At 30.3% G+C, this 23967-nt stretch overlaps 1 protein-coding gene across 1 annotated transcript; it reads right to left on the bottom strand.

Moving 5' to 3' along the window:
• Positions 1-16907: 16907 nt before the first annotated feature.
• LOC129874870 (transcription factor bHLH93) lies at positions 16908-19528 on the bottom strand. The gene is made up of 4 exons (XM_055950248.1): positions 18882-19528; positions 18196-18369; positions 17927-18094; positions 16908-17258 (listed from the first exon to the last, which is right to left on the bottom strand). Exons 1-4 carry the CDS (start codon positions 19431-19433, stop codon positions 17172-17174), a joined length of 981 nt encoding a protein of 326 aa, XP_055806223.1. The 5' UTR covers positions 19434-19528; the 3' UTR covers positions 16908-17171.
• Positions 19529-23967: the final 4439 nt, after the last annotated feature.

Raw genomic sequence — 23967 nt, forward strand, 5'->3', positions numbered from 1 at the left:
AATTACATTGTATATATAAGGTATTTTTAAGAATTTTTATGACTATATATTAGTTTTGAACCTTTGGAATATAAGATTAGAAATTGGCTTAGTGGTTGAAGGGTTGAAAACTAATTTTAAGGTTTCAAGTTCAAACTTTAAGCACTACATTTTTTTTTTCGAACCTCCTTAAAAAAAATCTTAAATCTGCCACTGCTAATTACTATTAAGAGTATTTTTTAAATTCTATATGATCCATCAGAGTTTGGTAAGGGCATTTAACACATAGTCTAGGATTAAGATGTCGTTTTTATAATTTAACTTTAGCAATATGAAATAAAGAAAATCGACGTGAGATGTTTCATTGTTTTTATCTTTTATCGAAGAAACCTCTTCCTGCGTGGCAATATATATTAACACAAATAAATGCATGACCTGTGTTTTACATCAAACATCATGTACTAGCTATTAAGTATTTAGAATCTATTGATTAAAGCTGCTTTGAGTTAATCGCAATAGATTAGGATTTCAATTAGTGGGGACACATCAAATGATGGAATTAGGCAGAGGAGTGTTAGGCACATTAATCTAAATTATCTCTAATTTATTTCCTTTTGAGGAACCTTATGGACTGATAAAATAAGTATGATTAGGATTTCCAATATATCACACTCCTTAATTAATATATATATATATATATATATATATATATATTGTAAAACTCCGATATATTGTATGCTAATTAATGGCCGTAATTCGTACTTTGCTACATTGCTTGAGATTCTAAATATTTTTAAATTGGTTAATGGTTACCTGAAGTAACAAGAAGGACAACTCGAAAAGAAAAAAAAATATGACAAATATACATAGTTATGGTAAGCAAATTAAATTTTATATTATTAGGTGACATGATTTATTTATAGTGTTGTAAAACTTAGTTAAAGAGTAACAATATAAAGTAAGAAAGTAAACAAGAAAAGAAAGACAAGAGAAGAGAGTTTTCTTATACAATATAAACTCTAATGCCTCTATTTATAGGGCTACATAGAGTCATACAAAAGCTTAGTCATAAATATGATATTAATCATGAAAGTTATGGAGGAGAATAAAGGGGGAAGTAATAGAGGTATGAGAGTTGCTACATATAATGGTGTAGTTACAACTTGAAGTTATGGACATCAACATAAATATAATATATTTACAACCTATTGCAGATAATTTATCTAATTTTTAAGATTATAAACTTCATATTTTAAAGAAATTTATTTATAAATATCATATATTTTAAGTGATCTAATTATGTAAAAATATTGTTCACGGACTCCACGTCAAGATTCTCTACTCTCCAGTAAAAGTGTTATTTTTATCATGGATCAATACATTTAAATAAATTTGAGTCAATTATTGTTGGAAAATGCTAGTGGATTGATCTATTTAGGCTAAATTATCTTATTAGACATGCACCACTATCATATACACTAATTTTATTTATATTTTTAAACAATTACATATATTATCATATATTGAGAAAGATATATTTAGATATACATATCCCAATAAATTAGCCTAAATTACTTATCTGCACAATTAAACCATCTCCAATTCAAGTTATCATGTTAATCAACTCTATCTCTCATCAAACCATTTTCTCTCTTCCATCCTTCTCTTTACCATGATTTCCACCATTAAACGCTTAAAATTGAAATATAAAATAACACAACAATTTGAGGCTTGTGTCTATTTAACTATTATTCAAAGTTATGTATCTATGATAGATTTCAATTTGTTTTGTATTTTAATTTTTATAAGTTAAGGTAAAACGCCATTGATTTAATTTAGGGGTGTTAAGTGGGCCGGGACGGACCAGACCAGACCGGCCCACCTTTTTTTGGGTCCTGGCGGGGCCAGGTCGTACCGGACCCTTAATGGGCCGGTACGGTACAGTCTCCACAGAGAAAAATGTATAAAAAACCGGCCCATGACCCATTAAGGGTATAGGGTCCAGGATTAATGGGCTGGGTTGGGCTCGTTGGGTCGGGTCAGATCCGTTTGGCTTGATTTTTTTCCCGATATTTATGTATTCAAAAATTTGAGTCAATCATCAATATAGTGTATCGTTATCTAGTTAATTTAGAAGTAATAATAATAATTTATATACTCACAATATACTATCTATTATAGTGATATACTTAATTATATATTATTATATATACTTACAATCTATATCTAATATACTAACATTATACTATATATTATAGTGATATAATTAATTATATATTATATATATACTTACAAAGTATACCAAATATACTCACAATACACTATCTATGAGTATGTATATACTAACATTATACTATATATTATAGTGATATAATTAATTATATATTATATATATACTTACAAAGTATACCAAATATACTCACAATACACTATCTATGAGTATGTATATACTTACATTATACTATATATACATACTATGTATATCAAGTATACTAACATTATACTATCTATTATAGTGATATACGTATATTATATATACTTACAATGTATATCTAATATAATCACAATATAGTATCTATTATAATAATATACTTATGTTATATATTATATATACTTACAATGTATATCTAATATACTCACAATATACTATCTATTATAGTAATATACTCACAATATGTTATCTATTAGTATGTATATACTTACATTAAACTATATATACATACTATGTATATCAAGTATACTAACTTTATACTATCTATTATAGTAATATATGTACATTATATATACTTACAATGTATATCTAATATAATCACAATATACTATCTTTTATAATAATATACTTATGTTATATATTAAATATACTTACAATGTATATCTAATATACTCACAATATACTATCTATTATAATAATATACTCACTATATACTCACAATATACAATCTATTAGTATGTATATACTTACATTACACTATATATACATACTATGTATATCAAGTATACTAACATCATACTATCTATTATACTTATATTATATATACTTACAATGTATATCTAATATACTCACAATATACTATCTATTACTTACATTATATATTATATATATATATATATATATATATATATATACTTACAATGTATATGTAATATACTCACAATATATTATACATTACTTACATTATATATTATATATATACTTACAAAGTATACCAAATATACTCAAATATACTATCTATTATAATAATATACTTACATTATATTATATATATTTACAATGTATAGCTAATATACTCACAATATACTATCTATTACTTACATTTTATATTATATATACTTACAATGTATAATAAATATACTCATAATATACTATTTATTATAATAATATTTTTTCAAGTATTGAAATCTTGTAGTGACTACAAATTTAATTTTCCTTAGATGATTATGTAAAATAAAAATAATTATTTAATTGAATCATACAAAATTTGTAGGGAAAAAAAATTAAGACATGCAAAGACTTTGACTTTATTAATATACTGATAAAATTCAAAACATGGTTACAAACTTACAACTTGTATACAATAAATTGTAACTTCTATATATTTCGAATCATTTTTTCCAATTCATCTGTATTAACATTTACAGAAATTGAGTCATAATTTTTAAAATTAACTAATCCGTAATTTGGACTAGTTTGTGCCGAAGGATCTCCAATTGATATTATTTCTTCAAGTTCTTCGTCTTCTTCTGTATCTTCTGCTCTTCCTTTGTTTCTACGCTCTAATCTAATCTAATCTCTGAGGCAAATTAAAATATTTATGGCATTGCTCCCCAAAGAGTGTCGATTATCTCCGATCTACTGCCTTCTTTGACTAAATGAGCTCTCTGAGGCAACAGTTGACATTGAAATATTTAGCACATCCCTATCGATGGTTGATAATACTGGATATTATTTTTGATTGCTCTTCCACCATTTCAGTGTAGTGACACTATTTTCATAATAGGTCTCTGGAGCCTGTCTCAAATAATAATTAAGCTCGTCTCGATTTATGCTCCATCGTGATGTAGGCTGTATTTTATTCCAAATAGCTAAATTAGAAAAATCATGGGCAGGCATACCATGTGCCTGTGTTTTAGAAGATGATGACTTATTAGAAGGATGAGATAGAGGAACGGTATGACTAGGGGTAACATTATCAAGTAAATCGATATAATGATTATATAATGTTTGAATATAATCATTTGTATCACCATGGCCTTAAACATAGTAGGATGTTCATCTTTTTCAATTTCTATAGAAGTATATATAAGGCGAACACATTCAGACATAGTATTAAATTTTATATACGGATTTAACATAGCACCAATTAAATAAATAGGAGAAATAAGAAAAAAATATTTTTAAAATTTTTCTATCATTTCAGCAACAGTATCTTTGTAATCTACTTTTTTTTTATATTCCATAAACAATACAAAATTTTTGGCTAAATAAGCTAAAATATTAGAAACAGTAGGATAATAAGCACCGAAAAATTCAAGAGTAGCCAAATAATTTTTTTTAAAAAACACGACAACATCATTAATATTAGTTCAATCAGATTCTTCCAACATGACTTCGGAAAATTTATATGCAGATTGATTAAAAATTATAGTTATAGGGTTTTATAAATACTACAAGTCTTTTAAAAATCATAAGTCGAATTCCACCTAATCTCAATTTTCTTCAGGCATTAATCTAGATCTAAAATTATTTTCCTCGCAATATTCTTTTAAATTCTTTAAGTTTAGCTTTTCTATGAATAAATCAATTGTAGGGCTGTTCACAGTTTTGGTTAAAACCAAAACCAAACCAAAAATTTAACCAAATCGAATAAAAAAACCGACATTTGGTTTGGTTTGGTTTGGTTTTAAATTTGAATAACCGATAATATTTGATTTGGTTATGGTTATAGAAAAAAATAATCGAATAAATAACCGAACCAAACCGATAATTATATACATAAAATTTATAATTATTTATATGTATAATATTAGTTTTTCATAAATAATTAAAGATATTTTATACCTTTTAATTATTAATTTAATATTAATCTACTTATTTTTAAGGCCCAACAATCCAAGCCCAACTCTCAAGCCCAATTATAAATTCTAATAAACACAAAACAGCAGTCCAAGTCCAACAATCCAAGCCCATTAGCCCAACTTTCAAGCCCAATTCTAAATCCTCAATTCTAAATCTTAAATTCCTAATAAGCACTAAGCACTTAAACAGCAGGCAGCAACATAAGGTAAAAGTTAAAACTTTAAAACCCTAGTATCTGTTTTCCTTTTATATTTCTATTCCTCTCACATTGGTTTTCCACAAAGTCACAGACTCACAGTCATAGACTAACAGTGAAGGTTCAAAAACAACCTCAACTCCTCAACCCCAAGTACAAGATTGTCAAATTTTGAGAAGGTTTGCAAGAAGTTTTTCAAATTTTAAATTGATTTTAAGTTGTTTTCTTTTTTGTTTCAAATGTTTAATGTTACACCCCAGAATTTTTTTTTGGCTTACTATGGCTATAGATGACTTAACCGTAAACTGAGGTGGAGCCCACTTAATAGATTTTTATAAAAAGGACATATGATAATTTATATGGATAATGTATGTGAAGTTAAACACAACTCAAGGAGGACCCTTGAGCCAAATCCAAGTGTGAGCCCTCCAAAACGATGTTTTTAAGTTATGTTTTTGGGCAATCTGACTTGGGGAGACCATAACGCCATCATGGCTCAGGAATTTGGGAAACCTTATAAAATAAAAGTTGTAGATAATTGGATTATCTTTCCAACCATAGGTTGTGGTAATTTATTCGATATCGGTATCAAGAGATATGACAGTTTTACTGAACAAAGGTGCTGGCTGCGAATTTTAATTTCGAATTTTAAAAATGGCTCGACCGGTTTTCAAATTTCTACTGATATAGAAATATTAATCGAGATTAGGGATTAAATAACCATGGTTGAATTATTAAGTGGGAATTTGAGATTAATTGAGATGAATTAAATTAAATAGTGGGATGAAAAGTGATCCCCACTGCCACATGGCCAATTCTAATTGGCCCATGCTTTAGTAGGGGACATCTAGTCACCTTGGGCAGCACACATGGTCTTCATTTTGACCAAAATAGCAGCCAAAATTGTGTCCCAACTCCAGAATGTTCAAGAAAGAGAGAGAAGCCCTCATCTTCTCCAAATTTCCTAAGCTTTTGAGAAAGAAAGAATAGAGAGAAGTAACGAGAGAGAGAGGCGGACAAGCTTGAGAGTGAGGAAGAAATTGAGGGATTAAGTGTGGTGATTATTCAAGGTTATGGAAGCAAGGATGGATCCATTAGAGAAGCAAAAAAAAAACGTTTTTGACCAAGCCCTCAAATTTTCAAGCAAATTGTGTCAAAAAAAAACCTAAGGTAAGATTTCATCTCCTTTTTCGTTTTTCCCTCATCTTGAAGGTAATTGAAGCTTGCGTGAGTTGATGAATGTATGAAATTATGGGTGTTGATGTTGAGGCATGGTAGGAGACGTTTGGAGCTGTTTTAGTGTGGAAAATAATGAATTAATTTTGCTTAGTATTTGATTGTTATTGTTATGAATTTTGTGATGAGAATGAAGGAATTAAATGGTTAAGGTTGAGGTTGAATTTGTTATGGGTTGTTGTAGAACTTGTGGTGATATTAACATGACTTTCTTGCATATGAATGAATGATGTTGTGGTTGTGTGTGGCTGCTGCAATAGGTCACGAAAATTGTTGAAAAATAGTATGAAATAAGGTGTAAAAATTATAGGTGGTTTGCTTGGCTTGTGGTAGGTGTTCATGAGATTTTTGAGCATCTTTATGTTGGTAGTTAAGGGCTATTTTGATAGGTTGTTATTGTTATTGTTGAGATTGGAGGATTAATGGTAATGAAGGTCATATGTTGCACTATATGTTGGTTGGGTTGTTTTAGGATTGTTTCAATAAAACGTTAACACTATGAATCATTAAAGATAATTGGAAGATGTAGTAGTTGTATGTGGATTGGAATTTTTGTTGAGTGTTATGAATGTGGGCTGACTTAACTTACCAATAAGGTTATAATGAAGATATTAACTTGTGTTAAATGGATTTGAAAGCAAGAAAATCTCATGATTAGTGTTGGTATTAAAATGGACAGATTTGGAGTATTTTTGAATATCGTCTTGGCTTGTCTTGATATGGCATTTGAAGGTGTGATTATTGATGTTGCTTGGGGATTTTATGATTGATTTGAAAGTGGAGAAAAAGTGAGCAATATAAGGGAGTTGCTGCCCAGAATTTTGTGTTTTGCAAACCCGTTTTTGGATGGGACTGCTGTTAGTAAATTTAGCATAACTCCTTGTGTAAAGCTCCGTTTTGATTGATTAAAGATGTTTTGGAAAGCTATTTGATAGAGCTAAAACTTTCATTTAGACTCTAAAATCCAGTTTTACTTTTATATACTCGAAAAAGGGTGATGAAGTTAAGGGGAGGTGCTGTCCAGTTGTTTTGTTTGTTTGAAATAATCTACTAACGATAAAAACGTTTTATGCCTTTCCATATCTTAACCATAACACTTAACGTATTAATATAGATATGAGGCAGCATATACATGTTGTGTGTGGATAAACACTAAAGGTATGTAAAGCTAATCTTTCTTTCTTTTGGCATGATTTATATGAAACAAACGGACGAAGGTATAAATTCCAAAGAAGCTCCTATTCTTAGAGACACTAGGATGACTAATGTTCGTAAATTCCTAGAAATTATATCATTATATTTTGATACATGAGTTTGATTCCAGCCATCCTATTTTGGTATAATTCATCTTTTGATATAATTCATGCTTTAGTATAATTCATAATGACAATCGAAGGTTACTTGAAATAACTATTTTCTTGATTTTTAAATGATAGTTATTTCAATTATTCAATTGATCCCCATATTATGTTTCGAAATATGAAAAATGATTTCTGAAAGATTGTTTTGACATAGACCATCGTGACATCGGAAAGAAGTACACTATGATTATAGCTCAGTTTCTTTTATATGACTTGTCATCAGGATTAACCTATTGAGTCTCTATAAATATTTTTTTTTATATTTTAAATTGCATTTAGTTTCTCACTACTCTACTCGTGCATACTATAACCATTCTTTCACTGAGCCTGGGCCAGGATATGTTATCAAGCGTACTTCTCTGTATTTTTTCGCCATGCCCCGACGTGAGGGGGCAGGTATGACATGTACATGGGTTGTGGTGTATGTTATGCCACGGAGTTATGCTGTGCCATGTACATATATAATATGATATGATTTGATTTGATATGATTTGATATGGTCATCTGATATGATATGATCTGTTACGGAGATATTCCCTACTCTGGTGTTATGATGTGCTGTGGCGCCAATGACGGAAGGACGACCACGTTTTGTTCACCGAGTCCCATGACATGGGGTCGGATATGGCATATATCTTTGCATATATGATTTGTGATTATGATAAGCATTTTGAAATTTTGAACATTTATTTTGTTTTCTGCACCTACTATTCAGATTATGGTTTTACTTATTACAGTTCATGCTTTACATATTCGGTATATTTTTCGTATTGACCCCCTTTCTTCGGGGGCTGCGTTACATGCCCACAGGTACCGAAGTTCAATTTGTTGATCCACATGTTTAGGATATTTGCTGCATCGTTTACAGTGCTCCCTTGTTCGGAGCTTATATTTTGGTACTGACTTTATCTATGTATATTTGGATATGTTGGTCAGGGGTACGACGGGGCCCTGTCCCGTCATATGACTATGTTATCATCTGTAGAGGTCTGTAGACAAATTATGTTGTGGGTTTTGTATATATGATTTGAGTTTTGTGTGTTTTGTGATGGCCTATCAGCCCTCGTGCCTATATCTATTTTTATGATATATTTAGCAATATTTTCTAATCACTACCTTTGTTTATTCGGTTAAAAGGCTAATTTGGGATAAGGGTACGTTTGGGTGCTCAATTCGGGCATCAATCACGGCCTACGGGGTTGGATCGTGACATTTAAGTTGTTTCCTTTTCTGTTTCGAACCTCTGTGGGCCGTGAGGAAAAAAGAGCTTCGTAAGAATTTGAAGAATGTGGAGAGAGAATATTTGAATTATCTCGATTAGTCATAAACCGAATAACCGAACCAAACCGACAATAACCAAATCCGTGGTTATATTTTACTTGGTTTGGTTATGACTTTAGACATTTAATAACCGATTAAATTGGTTTGGTTATGGTTTTAATCAATAACCGACTCAAACTGAACCATGAACACCCCTAATCAACTGCATGCCTAATTTTTTCAATTGTTGGCTCAAAACAATAAAGTACATCTTTAGCAATTAAATTATATATATGACAAACATATCTAATATGAAAAATATCATCTAAAGGGGGGGGGGGAAACTCAGTTTTCAAAGTATTAATAGCAGCGGTGTTGTTAGATGCATTATCAAAAGAAATACTTAAAACTTTGTGTTCAAGACCATAATATTTTGCAACCATTGATATAGAATCAGAAATAAACTATGCATTATGTCTTCGGTCTTCATCATATTGAAATGCTAAAATACGTTTTTGTATAATAAAATCACTATCTATCCAATGACAAGTAACAGTTAAATAATTATTTTTATTTATAGCACGACCAAGATCAGAAGTAAGTGAAACTCTACATGTAAGATTTGTTGATAACCAACATAAATAATATGCATATTTCCATGAAGTCTAAAAATATTTATCTACAAGTACTTCTAGGAATACTGTTAAACATGAGAATATAAATTGATTGTATATAATAAATAAAAGCATCAGAAGAAGCAAATGAAAAAGGTAGACAACCCACAACTATCATTTTCGCTATTTCTTCACGATTCCTCATTTTATTAGACGTCCCCGTTAATTTTCCGATCTGTAGGTTTATTCTATCTTGAACTGGCCCAGTAGCACCTCCTATTCGTTCTTTCCAACCAAGATGCTCATTGTCTAGATGTCTAGTCAATTGACCCATTCCATCTCTATTACCCCGGTCTTATGCTCGATTTTTTTTGACACTCTTTACATTGAACTTTAGTTGTTTCAGCTATGCGTTCAAAATAATGTCAATACTAGACTAGTTTTTTTCTTTCTTTTACAGGTCATGAAGGAAGATTAACAGTTTTAGATTGAGCATTACCTAAATCTACATCAGGACTAGTTGGTGTAACATCCACATCATCATTATCAACTTGTTCTATTTCTACTTCAAATTCATTTGGTTTTTCTATACCATAAGTTTTTTGAAATTCATTTTCATTCATATCATGTGCACCTACACTTATTTTTCCAAATTCACTAGGTAGTGCTTCAGGCATACGAGAATAATTTGTACTTGTACTATCTCTATCGGAAGCACTTTTTTTCTTACTATCACTACCTCCGTCGGAACACAAATTTTTAACACTTTTACCTATATTTTTTAATCTATCCATTATGCAAATTAAACTAATAAAAATTATAAACACAAAAATTAAATATTTAATATACTAAAATTAATTTACTAAATAAAAGCAAGAGAAGGAACGATTATACCAAATTGCCGGAATCAAACAAAGAATCGTAAAATTGATGAAATGTTGAACACTTGAAAGTTGAAAACTTTCGCTTGATGTTGTTAATTGCAAAAAAAACAAAAGATTGATATTACTTTAAGAGATAATTGAGAAATTGAGAGAATTAGATGATTGTTGGTGAAAAAAAATGATTAAATGTTGTAGGTATTTATAGAAAAATATTTAATTAATTAATTTTTTTTTAAAAAAGAATATGTGCATATATTCAAATTTGGCCGTTGCCCTTTTGGAAAATGGCCCCAAAACGCTGATTTCCAAGAAAATAATTAAAAAAAATAAATTCAAACTGGGTTGGTCTTGGGCCGGTGAGCCGTGAACCGGTAGCAGTTTCCTTATCGGGTCGCTCTTATCAGTTCGAGTCCAAAAATAGATCGGATCGACCCAATTATTTTTATGTTGGGCCGGTGCTCGGTCCGGTCTCCCCCGTGTCGAGCCCTTAATGGGATGATCTTAGGGGGCCAACCGATCCATTTGACGGGTTTAATTTAATTTCCTTAATTTTCTTTCATGACTAGCGATTGTCAATGTTTTCAGCCGTTCAAATTTGAGAATCTAAAAATGTAACAACTTTGACAAACAAAAGAGAAAGATAGTATATAATTTGCTACAAATGAAAGGAGGCTTTATGCAGTAGTTGTGATAAACCTTAACGAAGAAAAAGATGAGAAAAGTACTTTTTGAATCGGTTTGAAATTATTGATATATATAGCACATATTATTGATGTATCTGACACATTATTAATGTGAGGTAAGATTATACTTATCTAATTTTTATCAGTGTATTTGACTAAGCTTATATGTATCTGAATAAATATATACATGTATTGAAGATTTACGCATGTATCTTGCACATTATATATTGATGAAATTGTCACATTATTGATGTATCTGACACATTAAGTGTATATGTATCTGACAAAATATACGCATGTATCTGAGTAATAGTTTATTAATCTGAGTTAACAAGTCTAAACTTTGTTGAATCGCCAAAAAAAGAGAAGGATTTTGATTATTTTTTATGAGTTGTGATATGTCATATATTTTAAAGTTGTTACAAGGGTGATTTTTCCTTAATTAATGGCTTTCAGTTGCATCCCTCAATTAGACACACTAATTGATATGTGTATCTCGAATACATGTATCTGAAGTAATGATATTTGGGTAAGTTGCCCATCTATTTATAAGGATGCTAGTTAGCCTATTAGTTTATTTTTGGAGAATTTTTATAAATAGCAAACTTTAAGTCTTAAATAGGATTCATTAGCTATACTTTCAATATTTGCAAAACACAGCTATACAAAAAAAAAATACAGCCTAACCGATTGTAATAAATTGCGGATTATATTTGGTAAACTCTCTTAATTTCCTCCCTCATTATTCCTGATATGTACAGGACTCTGAATTCCTCATTATCTTTCATCTTTCATGAAATTCAAAAACTCATCAGTTCCCTTCATTTTTTTTTCTAATAAATTCAAAAACGTTGATACATCTGACAAGAAAAATTGGAGCAGTTCATCATCGTTCTTCCACCATACTATTACAAAACGAAGTTCACTTGGAGATATTACAGTTGTTATACAAATCAAAATTGTTTAGGAAATCACTCCCTATTTCCCCTCCAAATATAGTCTAATTTGTTTTCCGAATCATAGTTGAATCTGTATTATTCATCATTTATTTGTGTAAATAGGAATAATTTCGAATACAAAATTGTGAGATTTATATGTCGAATAAGTTGCGAATACAATTTTGGTATATCATTCGAATTGTATATTGAATATTTTTTAATTGGGATTCCTTGTTAATATATATGTTCAAAGATTCGAATACAAAATTGTACATTATATAAATTTGAATTTGGTTACAACTTTGATGCTTTTGGTGGTGAATACACTTATGTAATTGAACTAAGAATGTAATACAAAATAAGAATAGAATACAAATTGAGACTGAATTAAAAAAAATGTATTTATAGTACAAATAAATCAGGGATACAAAATAATTTTAGAATATAAATAAATTTGGGATACAAATAAATCTGAGATACAAAGAAGGTATTTATAATACAAATAATCTTATAATACAAGTTAGTTGAGGATACAAATTGGTTTGTAATGCAAATGAACTTTTTATACAAGTTATTTTGAAATATAAAGTGTAACGCTGAAATATAAAAAAAGGTGTTATGAATACATATAAGGTTGTAATACAAGAAAGAAAATTAGAATGAAAATTGGTTTGTAATACAAAATGACTTTATAAAATGCAGTTAAGTTTGGAATATAAATATATTAGTGTAACTTGGAATAATGATACATTTAATTTGATGCTGAACCACAAGAGAGAGAGAGAGAGAGTGGGGTTGAGGAGAGAGAATATAGTTGAGGGAGAGGAAAAATAGTGGATTATAATTAAAATTAAATATTTTGCTATAAAAATAATATATAGTCTTTTTTTTATAATATTTTAAAACTATAGTTATTCTATATAAATAAGTTGATAATTTTACTTAATTCCATAATTTTCCCTTTATTTATTTTTCTTTTAAAGTACTCTAAATATAAACTATAATTATATATCATTATTGCTTATGGTTTTCCACCACAATATGATGGTTAGGGTTTGCAAAAAGAATATGCTCTGCATATCTAGGATGTGGAAATCAAGAAATTCACTCGTCTTATAAAAATTCCTACGGATTGGTAACTTAAATCATAATTATTGTATATTCCCTTTCGCTAGGAACTACCACTAATTATGAATAGATAAAACATGTTGACAAGTGATACAACATTTATACCAACTTGTCTAAAGTTTACATTTCAGTCCATATACGTTTGGACCAAACATATATATATATATCGAACGGTAAAAAATAATCAATAGAGCCTAGAGGAAGATTAATCATTTTTGAATGGTTAACGTGAGTTGAATCCGTTTTAATCATCTCACTATATTTATTAGTAGTACAATCTCCGCCAAACAAAATTAGATGAGTTGAACAAGTTATATACTTCTTCTATTTTTTTTTAGTTATGATAGTTTTTTTTTAGAGTCAAATAATATAAATTTTAATTAATATTTTAAGATGTTATTTTTTTATTATATTGATATAAATTTTTTTTGCAATTTATAATACTTTTCATATAGTTTTTAAATTTCTAAAAAGAAACGGAGGGAGTATAATAGTTTCCTAATTATGGATCAAATCTGTTTAGGTCTAATTTTTTGTGGGTTTTAAAGGAAAAATTGGCATAGCATAACAACCTTTAGACTAAATTGGCATTAAATAGCCCCCTTTTATTTTTTTGGCATTAAAACGTTTTTTAATATTTATTTTGGCATGAATTAGCCCATTTTGTATTCTTAAAAAGTGGAACTAATTTTCTGATATTTTCTTTTTAAATTTGAGAAACGGTTTTCCCTTTTTCTCTCCTTTTTCTTTCTTAAATCTTTCATACCTAGTTCAATTTTTTTCTTTCCTAGATTTTCTCTTCTATTTCTAAATTTGCTTTGTGTGTTCATTTTTAATATAACAATTTGGTTATCCATTGTTATTTTCTCTTCAATTCCTGAATCTGTTCTGTTTATGCGTATCTAACAATTTGGATATTCATTGTTATCTATTTAAATTTCTCTTTCATACATAATCTTGCAACTTCTCGTACCCATTAAATTAGAAATTTAACCTGTATTTACTCCACATTCTAAAAATCTCGCATCGTCATCGTCAAAAAAATTGGGGGTCCTTGATTTGTGGGATTGAAGGTTTGTACAAACAAAATTGATAACTATACACATGATTATTCATATATTTGTGCAAAAATCAATCAACTCAATGTATTCAAAATCTAAGTGAATGAATATATAAATGCATACATTAATATGTATACATTGAATTCATGAATATGTATACATATTTTAAAGCATACATGTATACAGATATATTGCAGTTGACACCATAAATTTAAATGTATACAAATAATAATTTAATGAATACTTAATATATTATGTATACACAATTGACAATGTATACAGATTGTTTATACATTCATATAAAAATCAATCAATTCCATATCTAGTCACATTTTAATGAATATTTGAATATGCATATACCGCAGCTGATAGCATAAATTATATGTATAAAATTATAATCAAATGATATACACAATCCACAATTATACAATTGAATTTAATTAAATGAATCCGTTGAAATCAATATCTGTTATAATAATCACCCTTTTCATGGAATAATCGACAAAATTATTTTACTCTCACATTCTCCGCTATAATAAATCAAAACAATCAAAGATGTCATCTATATCTTGATATTGTTGTGAACTGCATTGATATAAAATTCAGTTTGAGAATTTTAAGGAAAATGAAAAGTTAACTTACTTAATTACAGGAGCTAAAAACAAGGAAGAAAAACTAATTCCACATCTCCTTAATTAATGTTGATTGGTTGCACGTTGTTTTATAAAATGAATCTATAAAAATGTTGTTAATTACTTTTAGGCTATTTAGTGCTATTTTTTTTTTTGCTCTATTAATGCTAAATAAAGTTGGGCTATAAATTGCTAATAGTTTGTAACAGTTGTCAATTCCTCGTTTTAAAGTGGTCTGGATCTAACCTTTTGCGTCGATATTGATGTTTCGTGAAGTGATCTAGTGCTTATGGGCTGATCCATGCCAGTTTGAACAGTACATGCATTTGTATCTATGAGCTATAGGGGCCCAAGTATAAAGTAAGGGACAAGCAACGGTTTAACTTCAGAAATGACCCTACCATCGTGGGTCTTTGATATTTTGTCCATCTCCTCCCCCTCCCCTACAACACACCCACCCACCAAAAAAAGAAGGAATAATTACATCAAAAGACCATTTGGTCATTTTTTATTATAAAAAAAAATGTCTAGTTTCTTCTTGGACCTTCGTCTTCATCCTTCTCCTTCTTCATCTTTTTAAAATTTCGATTTATCATAAACGTGTATTATGTTAAGTGAATTATATATCAAAAGATTTAAAATATCGCGAGAATTTAATATCTAAAATTTGGGATTGTTTAGTAGTGGCTTTGAGTTAGTCGAAATTGAATATTCAGTATATACTTCATGTATAACAGATTAACAGTGTATATTTCATGTATAGTTAAGTTATATTTAGCTTTTTGAGTGTATCATAATATATATTCAGTGTATAACTTATGTATAGATAAGCCATATTTAGCTTTTTGAGTGTATCATAATATATATTCAGTGTAGCTATATTGTATAGTCAATGTATATTTTTATAACTTTTTGCAAGCTATATGGTATAATCAGTGTATACTTTCTAGACTTTTGGCTATTTTTTTTATGTAAATAAAAACATGGTCATATTTTTTTAAAATTAATTACTTTATTATATATATTCAAAAATACCCCCATAGAAAAAACTAACAAAAAGGCCAATAAGATCTTTTAGCCCCGCTTAACAATTTTTTATAAAAATAGCCTCTTCTTTAGTAAATTCTAACTTTTGACCATAAGACAGAAGTTCATAGCATTTTAAGAGAGTGAACTTGTTCAATTAATAAGAAGTTTTGCCATGTATGCAAAAGTTAGAACTTAGGTGTATTGACCATTTTATATAGGTACTAATTAATTTTGCCCATAAGGGAAATTTCCAAAAGTGAATTTGGTTGCCTCCTTGTGAATGTGTAAGAGAGTTGTCCCTTTCTATTGTCCAATCTCCCAATCTCCAATGAGTGAGTACCTGTTACAGTTTTGTTCTTTTTCATAAGCATTCTTTCCTTAATTGACAGGTAGGGCGGCCCTTAATTGTTGACAACTCTGTCTCATCGAAATCAGACTCAGCTCTGAAATTATATTTCAGTAGTTACTTGCACTGCCTCGGCTATGAGAACACCGATTCAATAATAGATTCTTTATATATGCCAGAAAACAAGCATTGAAATACTTGTAAATATTCAGTGAATTTCTCTATTACATAAACAAAATCCGAATTGAAATCATGTGAACTCACAGATGACATTCTAGATTTGCCCTGACAGCAACCCTTGATCCTTTGAACACAATCTAAGTTTGTGTATAGATATGCTGGAAAATTATTGTATCAAAACTATTAATCTTTAACTTGATGACATCGACAATAAACATTTCACACTACTTCTTCCTTAAATGGACTTTATATGGTCTGAATTCGAATTAGTCAGGATTTCAATATAATATCGAACAACGGATGGAGAAACCAAAAAAAACACTGGTAAGTAATTCATACCCTGCGAATATCAATACTCCAACCCATTATTTTGAGACAATTGACAGACACATTATATCAACCCCATTTGAAAAGTAGTATAGCAGAGCAGATCTACTAATAAATGAATCAAGAAAACTACATTGGAGAAAGAAAACTGATGTTATTAAAAGTTGCAATATTCTTTAAACAACAGACAGAATGTCTTTGACCTTTGTTGGAGTTTATTGTGCATCTCTATATCATCGTCTAAAGACATCTTCCTCCATAGCCTGCTGTTTTGAACAAGGTTTGTTTTACGTCTTCACTGTTCAAAATTGTTCGATGCTCCCTCGCCTATAAAAATCCAGAAATAAAATGAAAAACACTAATTCAACATGCTCAAACATCATGGAACATTTTAAAACAGTTGCTAGAGTCTGTAATCAATCAACTATGTCTCAATCTCAAATTAATTGAGACCAGTTATGAAAATCTTTTGTATCCATTCTGCTTTATTCGTCAAGGTTAATTCTTAGCATTCATGTGATTGATCATAATTTAAGCTTTATTACACTGACCATCAACTTATCGCAACTTTCCTTTTTTACAATTATAATAGCTAGGGAGTAAACCGGCAACCTAAATTTAGATGGAGATCCAAAACTTGAATGAATTCTAGCCTTTTAGAATTACTGGATTTTAAATTTATAATTTGCACATATTAAATGATTTTTTAGAGACAAATACAAGGTTTAAGACAAAACTATTGGATTCTATCGAATTGTAAATGATACATCCGCCGTGAACACAATGCACTAAGTTGGGGTCTAAGGAAGGGGCATCAAACCATAGGGGACCTATTATACGCAACCTCATGTTTCATTTCACTACAGACTAGTTCCACAGTTTGAATGCACATCAATTTTTACCGTTGTACCAAGTTTCCTCGTCCTTAGAAACATACGGCATAATAAAATTGGTTGCTACTTAACAATAGAGCAACCAGAGGTCGAGGATAGTACCTCAGAACAAGAAGCTTGCAGTGAGAAGTCACTGAAACAGCTGATAACACATTGTTGTACATCAAGCCCAAGTGCTTCTAACGTGCTCACTGTTGACAACAACAATCCTGGCTTTGCACTGCAACAAATCTCGATTCGGGTGTCTACGTTTCTCCTTTCAACCTCAAACTGAAATATTTTCCACCCAATATATAAGTGTCAAACAAATTACACACACAGACATATTTAAGTCTGTTACAGTTATTGTTAATTAATGTAAGATATTGTACCTTAGGAGGCTTTTTAACAAGTGCTTCATTTGGTTTTAACTCCTTCAAGTTTCCTGCGAATTTAATATCCTTAATTTCGTCTTTCACATTATCATCTTCACGCAATGTATGGATTTTTTCTAAAAGCTCCTTCATGTAATCAATTGCGTCCCCAAGTATAGATGTTCTGTCCATCTGCTCAATCAATTAAAAGAACTAGATTAAGTATAAAATGCAGAACCATTGTATATAACGCCCACAATCTTGGCTAAAGAGAAAATTAGATAGTCAATTCTAATTATATTTAATTAACAGGTTACAATATTTAAAATAACACCAACAAAATACTTGGTTTAATTCCACAAGTGATCAAGTCTGTGGATAATAGAATGTTTGCGGACCTTAAGAGGTACCTTCGACTCAAAAGAAGTGTAATCGAAAGGAAAATACCAAATAGCAAGAAACAAGGGAAAAGGGCATTATATATTCCTCAACTTTGTCTCTCGTTACAAAAGTGACTCTACCCTTTTCGTTGAACTGTTGTAGTAGATTAAGTAAAATACAAAAACTACATCTCATCCCAAATTGGGGGGAGAAATGGGGAGGAGATTACGAGGTGGGAATAGAACAATCATCCATAAAATAAAAGTTTAATAGCCAACCAACTCAACTATTAAGATTCTCACGGAAGAAATGAGGAAATTTACCTTACTAATCTTAGGAACAATGGATCTAAGCATAGAGAGTCGATCATTGAGTCTCTTTCTTCTCCTCCTCTCTGCCATTAAATTTTTTGAAGGTTGCCCTTCAACCTTCCTAATTTTATTCTTCTTTTCTCCCACATTACCCATTAATCTTGAATTTGCTTCTTCAACTTTAACATCACTGAAGCTATTCAAGTCTTGTTGCAGTCCATGAAAATCACTAGGAATAATCCCAACATATTCTTGCTGATTTTCCACAATTGCTCTGTCACTGTACTCATCAAGTAGTTGTGGGCCAGTGAAAGAAGAATCAAGAAATTGATAGGATTCTGGTAAAGTGAAATTAGGAAAAGTTGATTGTGTAGCAGTTGCAGGGGGTGAGATTAGGCCCAAAAGTGAAGAATTTAAGGCCACAAATTCTGGGTTTTGGTAAAAAGGTAGTGCTGATTCAAAAGTCCATACATTTCCATTTTGGAAAAAATCATTCAAATTGCTCCAATTTTCTCTTCTTGGAGCCAATAATTCCTCCAAAATATCGTGTTCACTAAGCTCCATTTTTTTCTCACTCAAATATCAAAAAGTGGACTGCTTTATATACAAATAATATAATGTTGAAGGAACATACTATTTAATAGAGTTGTTTTGTATTACGGAATGAGTTTAGTCTTTTTTTACTGCAACTAGGTACTTTTTAGAGTAGATGTACCTTTTATTTTATTTTATTTTCAATATTTTATTTTTATTGAATGTTTGCCTTTACTTTTTAAATATAATTAAATTTTTCTTTTTTTAAAAGAAAAAATACAAAATCTCTATATTTAACTAGTCTTTTTTTTTTAGGAAAATGTTTATGACTCTATAAATAGAAACACATTCCTTCTAATTTAGTAGTATTCACAATGTAGTCCTAGAAGGCTTTGAGAGTTTTGTGTAGGGGGAGAAACGGTGAGATATAAATGTTCGAGTGAATGAGGTTATTTTTCTTGATATTTTGTACTCTCATATTTATATAGTGAATTGCTCATCTACTCTTGTGGATGTAGATTGGTTGACCGAACCACGTTAAATATTTGTGTTTCTTTTAATATATTTTTTATTTGTCTTCTTACTCATGATCTTTCGAGATTTGTTTTGCTACCCCTGATTATTTTTGTTCACAACAGTTTTCACCTAAAGTTTATTATTCCTGCTAATTAGTAAGGATATTTTATTAGTATCGAATTTAAATTCTATTTTAAAAAGATCATATTGTAATGACACTTGACTAGTGAAATGAAACCCTGCTGTAATGAATTACTTCTCCGTTTCAATTTCTTTTTCTTATTTACGATTTGTACTTTTTTTGATAATTTTTAAATTATTAATTATTGAATTTTTATGTGATTTTTAAATAGATAAAATTTATGTCCAAATTTACATAGAATATAATTTGATCCTCATATGCCAAATCAAGAAAAACAAATGGAGTAAATAACATGGATGACATATATTTTAATGTCATTTTCAGGGAAATATTAAATTAGAAAGAATTAGTATTCAAATCTTCGTATTTTGAGAGGTTTGACCCATATGTCTGAATGGACAAATATCGACAACAATGAGAGGTTCTTTGCATATTCTGTAATCTGTTAGTAAGTGCTTATTTTTGACTAGTTTAATTAGACTAATCTTTCATTTGACATAAAAAAATAATTCCCCTTCCATATATCATTTTTTTTTATGTCCAACCGCCTATTCCATCCTCCAAGTAATGTTATTGTAAGTATACTTCAAATAGAGACTTTAGTTACCATATGGTAAATGAACAGGTAAACCATATGGACAACTTTTCATATGGACCAGTTAATTAGCATGGTAAAAAGAACAAAATCATGATCTTGCAAGGGTTTAAAGGGATTTTGCTGTAAACCACTTGCTCCAAAGTCAAATATTTTTATTGAAATAATCAGTTCAAAATCTATTGTTTATTGAACTTTTATATTATTTATGTTCCTTTGTCGAAATTACAGGATGAGAGAGAGAGCTCTCTTATATAATGCACATCTGAATTGTATTTTTGTGAATACCAAAACAGTTTAATTAATGGCGTACACAAAATTTTACTCAAATAGAGTCAATTGATCGTGTTATAATTCATCTCGTATGTATGTGAGCTTTAGCCAGAGATAAGTAGGTATAGTAGTTATAAGGTTTTACTTCCTATTTCAAATCGATTAATACTTTGATACTTATTAATTTCACACGCTATTGGATAACATCCAATGTGGCCATAGTTTCAATCATATCGGCGTGCGGCTCGAACTAGAGAACACAATCCAATTAAATTGTCAATTGAGTCAAACGGAGAAAAAAAAATTTGGTTTGACTTGATTCGATATTGAAAAAAATCTGATTATACTTGGGTTGGTTTAATTTTAATTTATAAAAGTCAACTAGAGACCAAATCAATCTACATTTTATATATAACTTTTAAGATTTATTTTCTACATAAAATATTTGCTTTGATATAATTTATAAATATATCTTGCGCTTTTTTCATATTGTTTATCTTTTAACATATTAGAATTTTGATTGGTCCAATAAAGATTATAGTTCATAAATATTAGTAACTCTAATAAAGCTTAAATCAAAATCAAATCAATACTTATAATGCTAACAAAAAAATTAATTAAACACTAATAAGGACAATAATATTGGATATTTGTTCTTTAGTTTTACATTGGTTTAGATAATTAAATTACATAAATTAATTTTAGTTTTTCTTTGATGTTTAGTCATGGAATTAATACTTATTAGACTTATTTTAGCATAATTTAACACCTTTAAATTATATTCATTTTCATTATGACTTATTTAGTTGCAATATTTGTTTTATACGACTTCATTATTATTTTTTATTGAATATTTTTGTATCGTCATTCATATCATATTTTGTGTCATTCTCTTAAAACTTAAACACCTTAGATAATTGTATTTTGTAGGAATAAAAAAAGGGGGGAAACACAAGATAATTATATGTTTCTATGAATATTTTACTAGAAAATCTCAAAAAAACGAGAAACCCAAAAATATTTCAAAACTCGAGAAACTCAAAAAAACTCGAGATTGAAAAACTCAAAATTTTAATTTGTTTGATTTATAGATTTAAAAATCCGATACAAATAATTTGATTTGATATTAAAAAATTTGAACTAACCCGATTCATGTATACACCTACCTCTACTATTGGGGGCTTTTCAACTACCCAATTCAAGACATTTAATTTATTAACATTGCTAATGTTAATAACGACGAGGTTACAAGTAAGAATAGACAACAAAAAATTAGGGTTTTGTAGTAAAAGGTTTAGAAGGAAAGGCGTTAAACTGAGATTCTTAATTTAGAATTTCTCATTTTCCGTCAAAAGACAAAAGGGGAAATGTCACGATCCATACTGTCGTGACATTATGATCTCCACACTAACCCTCCGATGATAGAATCATCTACCAATCATCTTTTTAGGAAATCATCGTGTACTCCCCAATTGCAATTTGAATTCTAGGGCATTTTATATTGCAGAGGGGTTACCCGGTTCATATCCAAAGAGTGTACTTCACGATTTTTTTTTGGCACTGTCTCTTTTTCATCTTGATCAACTGCAAAATTGCTAGGGTTATTGCATCTCTGCCTCAGAGCCTCTGTACGTATTATTATCAAAAACAACGTCTCTATTTTTCTTCTTTCAACTGCGACTTTCAGTGCCTTGAAGGTGTTCAACAAAATTCCTCAATGAAATATTGCTTCATTAAACAGTATTTTTCGGCGGCAACCAGGTTCATTTCAACTGGAGTTGGTACCTCCGGTTCCCATATCTTTCCACATCTATTCTTTGCTCATACAATTGTAGTTACATTTTGCTGACTTTAAACCTTTGAATATTTTATTAGTTCATACGCGTTTTTATGGCTTTGGATAGTGATAGTAAACTAGGGTCATGTTCTCGCTCAGAGACGGAGATGGGGACAAAGACGAGGGTAAGAAGGGGTGAGTGGGTTAAAGGAGCGTTTAGACTGAGAATAGGTTCTTGGAACATTGGGATGTTGACGGAAAAATCCATAGAGCTAATTAAGATTCTAAAGAAGAGAAAGATTAATATAGCTTGTGTAGAAGAGACCAAATGGGTAGGTTCTAAAGCTAAGGAGGTAGATGGGTATAAGCTTTTGTTCTCTAGTAGATCAAAGTATAGGAATATGGTAGGCATTTTAGTAGATAGTAATTTGAGGGATCAGGTAGTGGAGGTTAGGAGAGTCAATGATAGGATGATGTCGCTAAAGGTGGTCGTTGAAGGGATCACGTTGAACATTATTAGTGTTTATGCGCCACAAGCGAGCTTACGCGAGGAGGATAAAAGGCATTTTTGGGAGGATTTGGACGAGTTAGTGGGAGACATATCGCCTACTGAGAAGCTTTTCATGGGAAGGGATTTCAATGGGCACAGCGGGTCTATTTCAGGAGGGTATGATGATATGCATAGAGGGTTTGGCTTCGGAGACAGAAATTGAGGAGGAGTTTCACTTTTGGATTTCGCAAGAGATTTTGGGTTGGTGATAGCCAATTCGAGTTTCCCAAAAAAGGAGGACCACTTGGTAACCTTACGGAATGCGGTGGCTAAGACTCAGATAAATTTTTTACTCCTTAGGAAGGATGATAAAGATCTGTGCAAAGACTGTAAGGTCATTTTGATCGATAAACTTACGATCCGACATAAGTTCTTGGTGATGGATTTAGGGATCAATATGACGAGGAAGAAGAGGGTCGGGGATGACCGACCTAGTATCAGATAGGGGAGTGTGACCATGGCTAGCGCCCTGGAGATAGGAGAAAAATTAAAAGATATAGGGGCTTGGGATAGTAGTGGGGATACGAACACTATATGGGATAGGACAGCTAGTTATATTAGGGTTGTAGCAAGGGAAGTGTTAGAGTCTCGACAGGCAGTCGTGGCAACACCGAGGGGACTGATGGTGGAATGGAGAAGTGCAAGGGAAGGTGGAAACAAAAAAGATAGCGTATGCGAAGCTGATAGAAAGCAAGGATAAGGTGGAGAAGT

This window comes from Solanum dulcamara, chromosome 11 (genome assembly GCF_947179165.1).
Source record: "Solanum dulcamara chromosome 11, daSolDulc1.2, whole genome shotgun sequence".
NCBI lineage: Eukaryota > Viridiplantae > Streptophyta > Magnoliopsida > Solanales > Solanaceae > Solanum > Solanum dulcamara.

Excerpts from the sequence above, each read along its gene's own strand:
- LOC129874870 (XM_055950248.1), bottom strand. The coding sequence starts at position 19,433 with ATGGAGCTTAGTGAACACGATATTTTGGAGGAATTATTGGCTCCAAGA. Across the intron at positions 18,370-18,881 it reads TTGTTCCTAAGATTAGTAAG|ATGGACAGAACATCTATACT; the intron begins GTAAATTTCCTC and ends TTGATTGAGCAG. Across the intron at positions 17,259-17,926 it reads TGCAAGCTTCTTGTTCTGAG|GCGAGGGAGCATCGAACAAT; the intron begins GTACTATCCTCG and ends GGATTTTTATAG.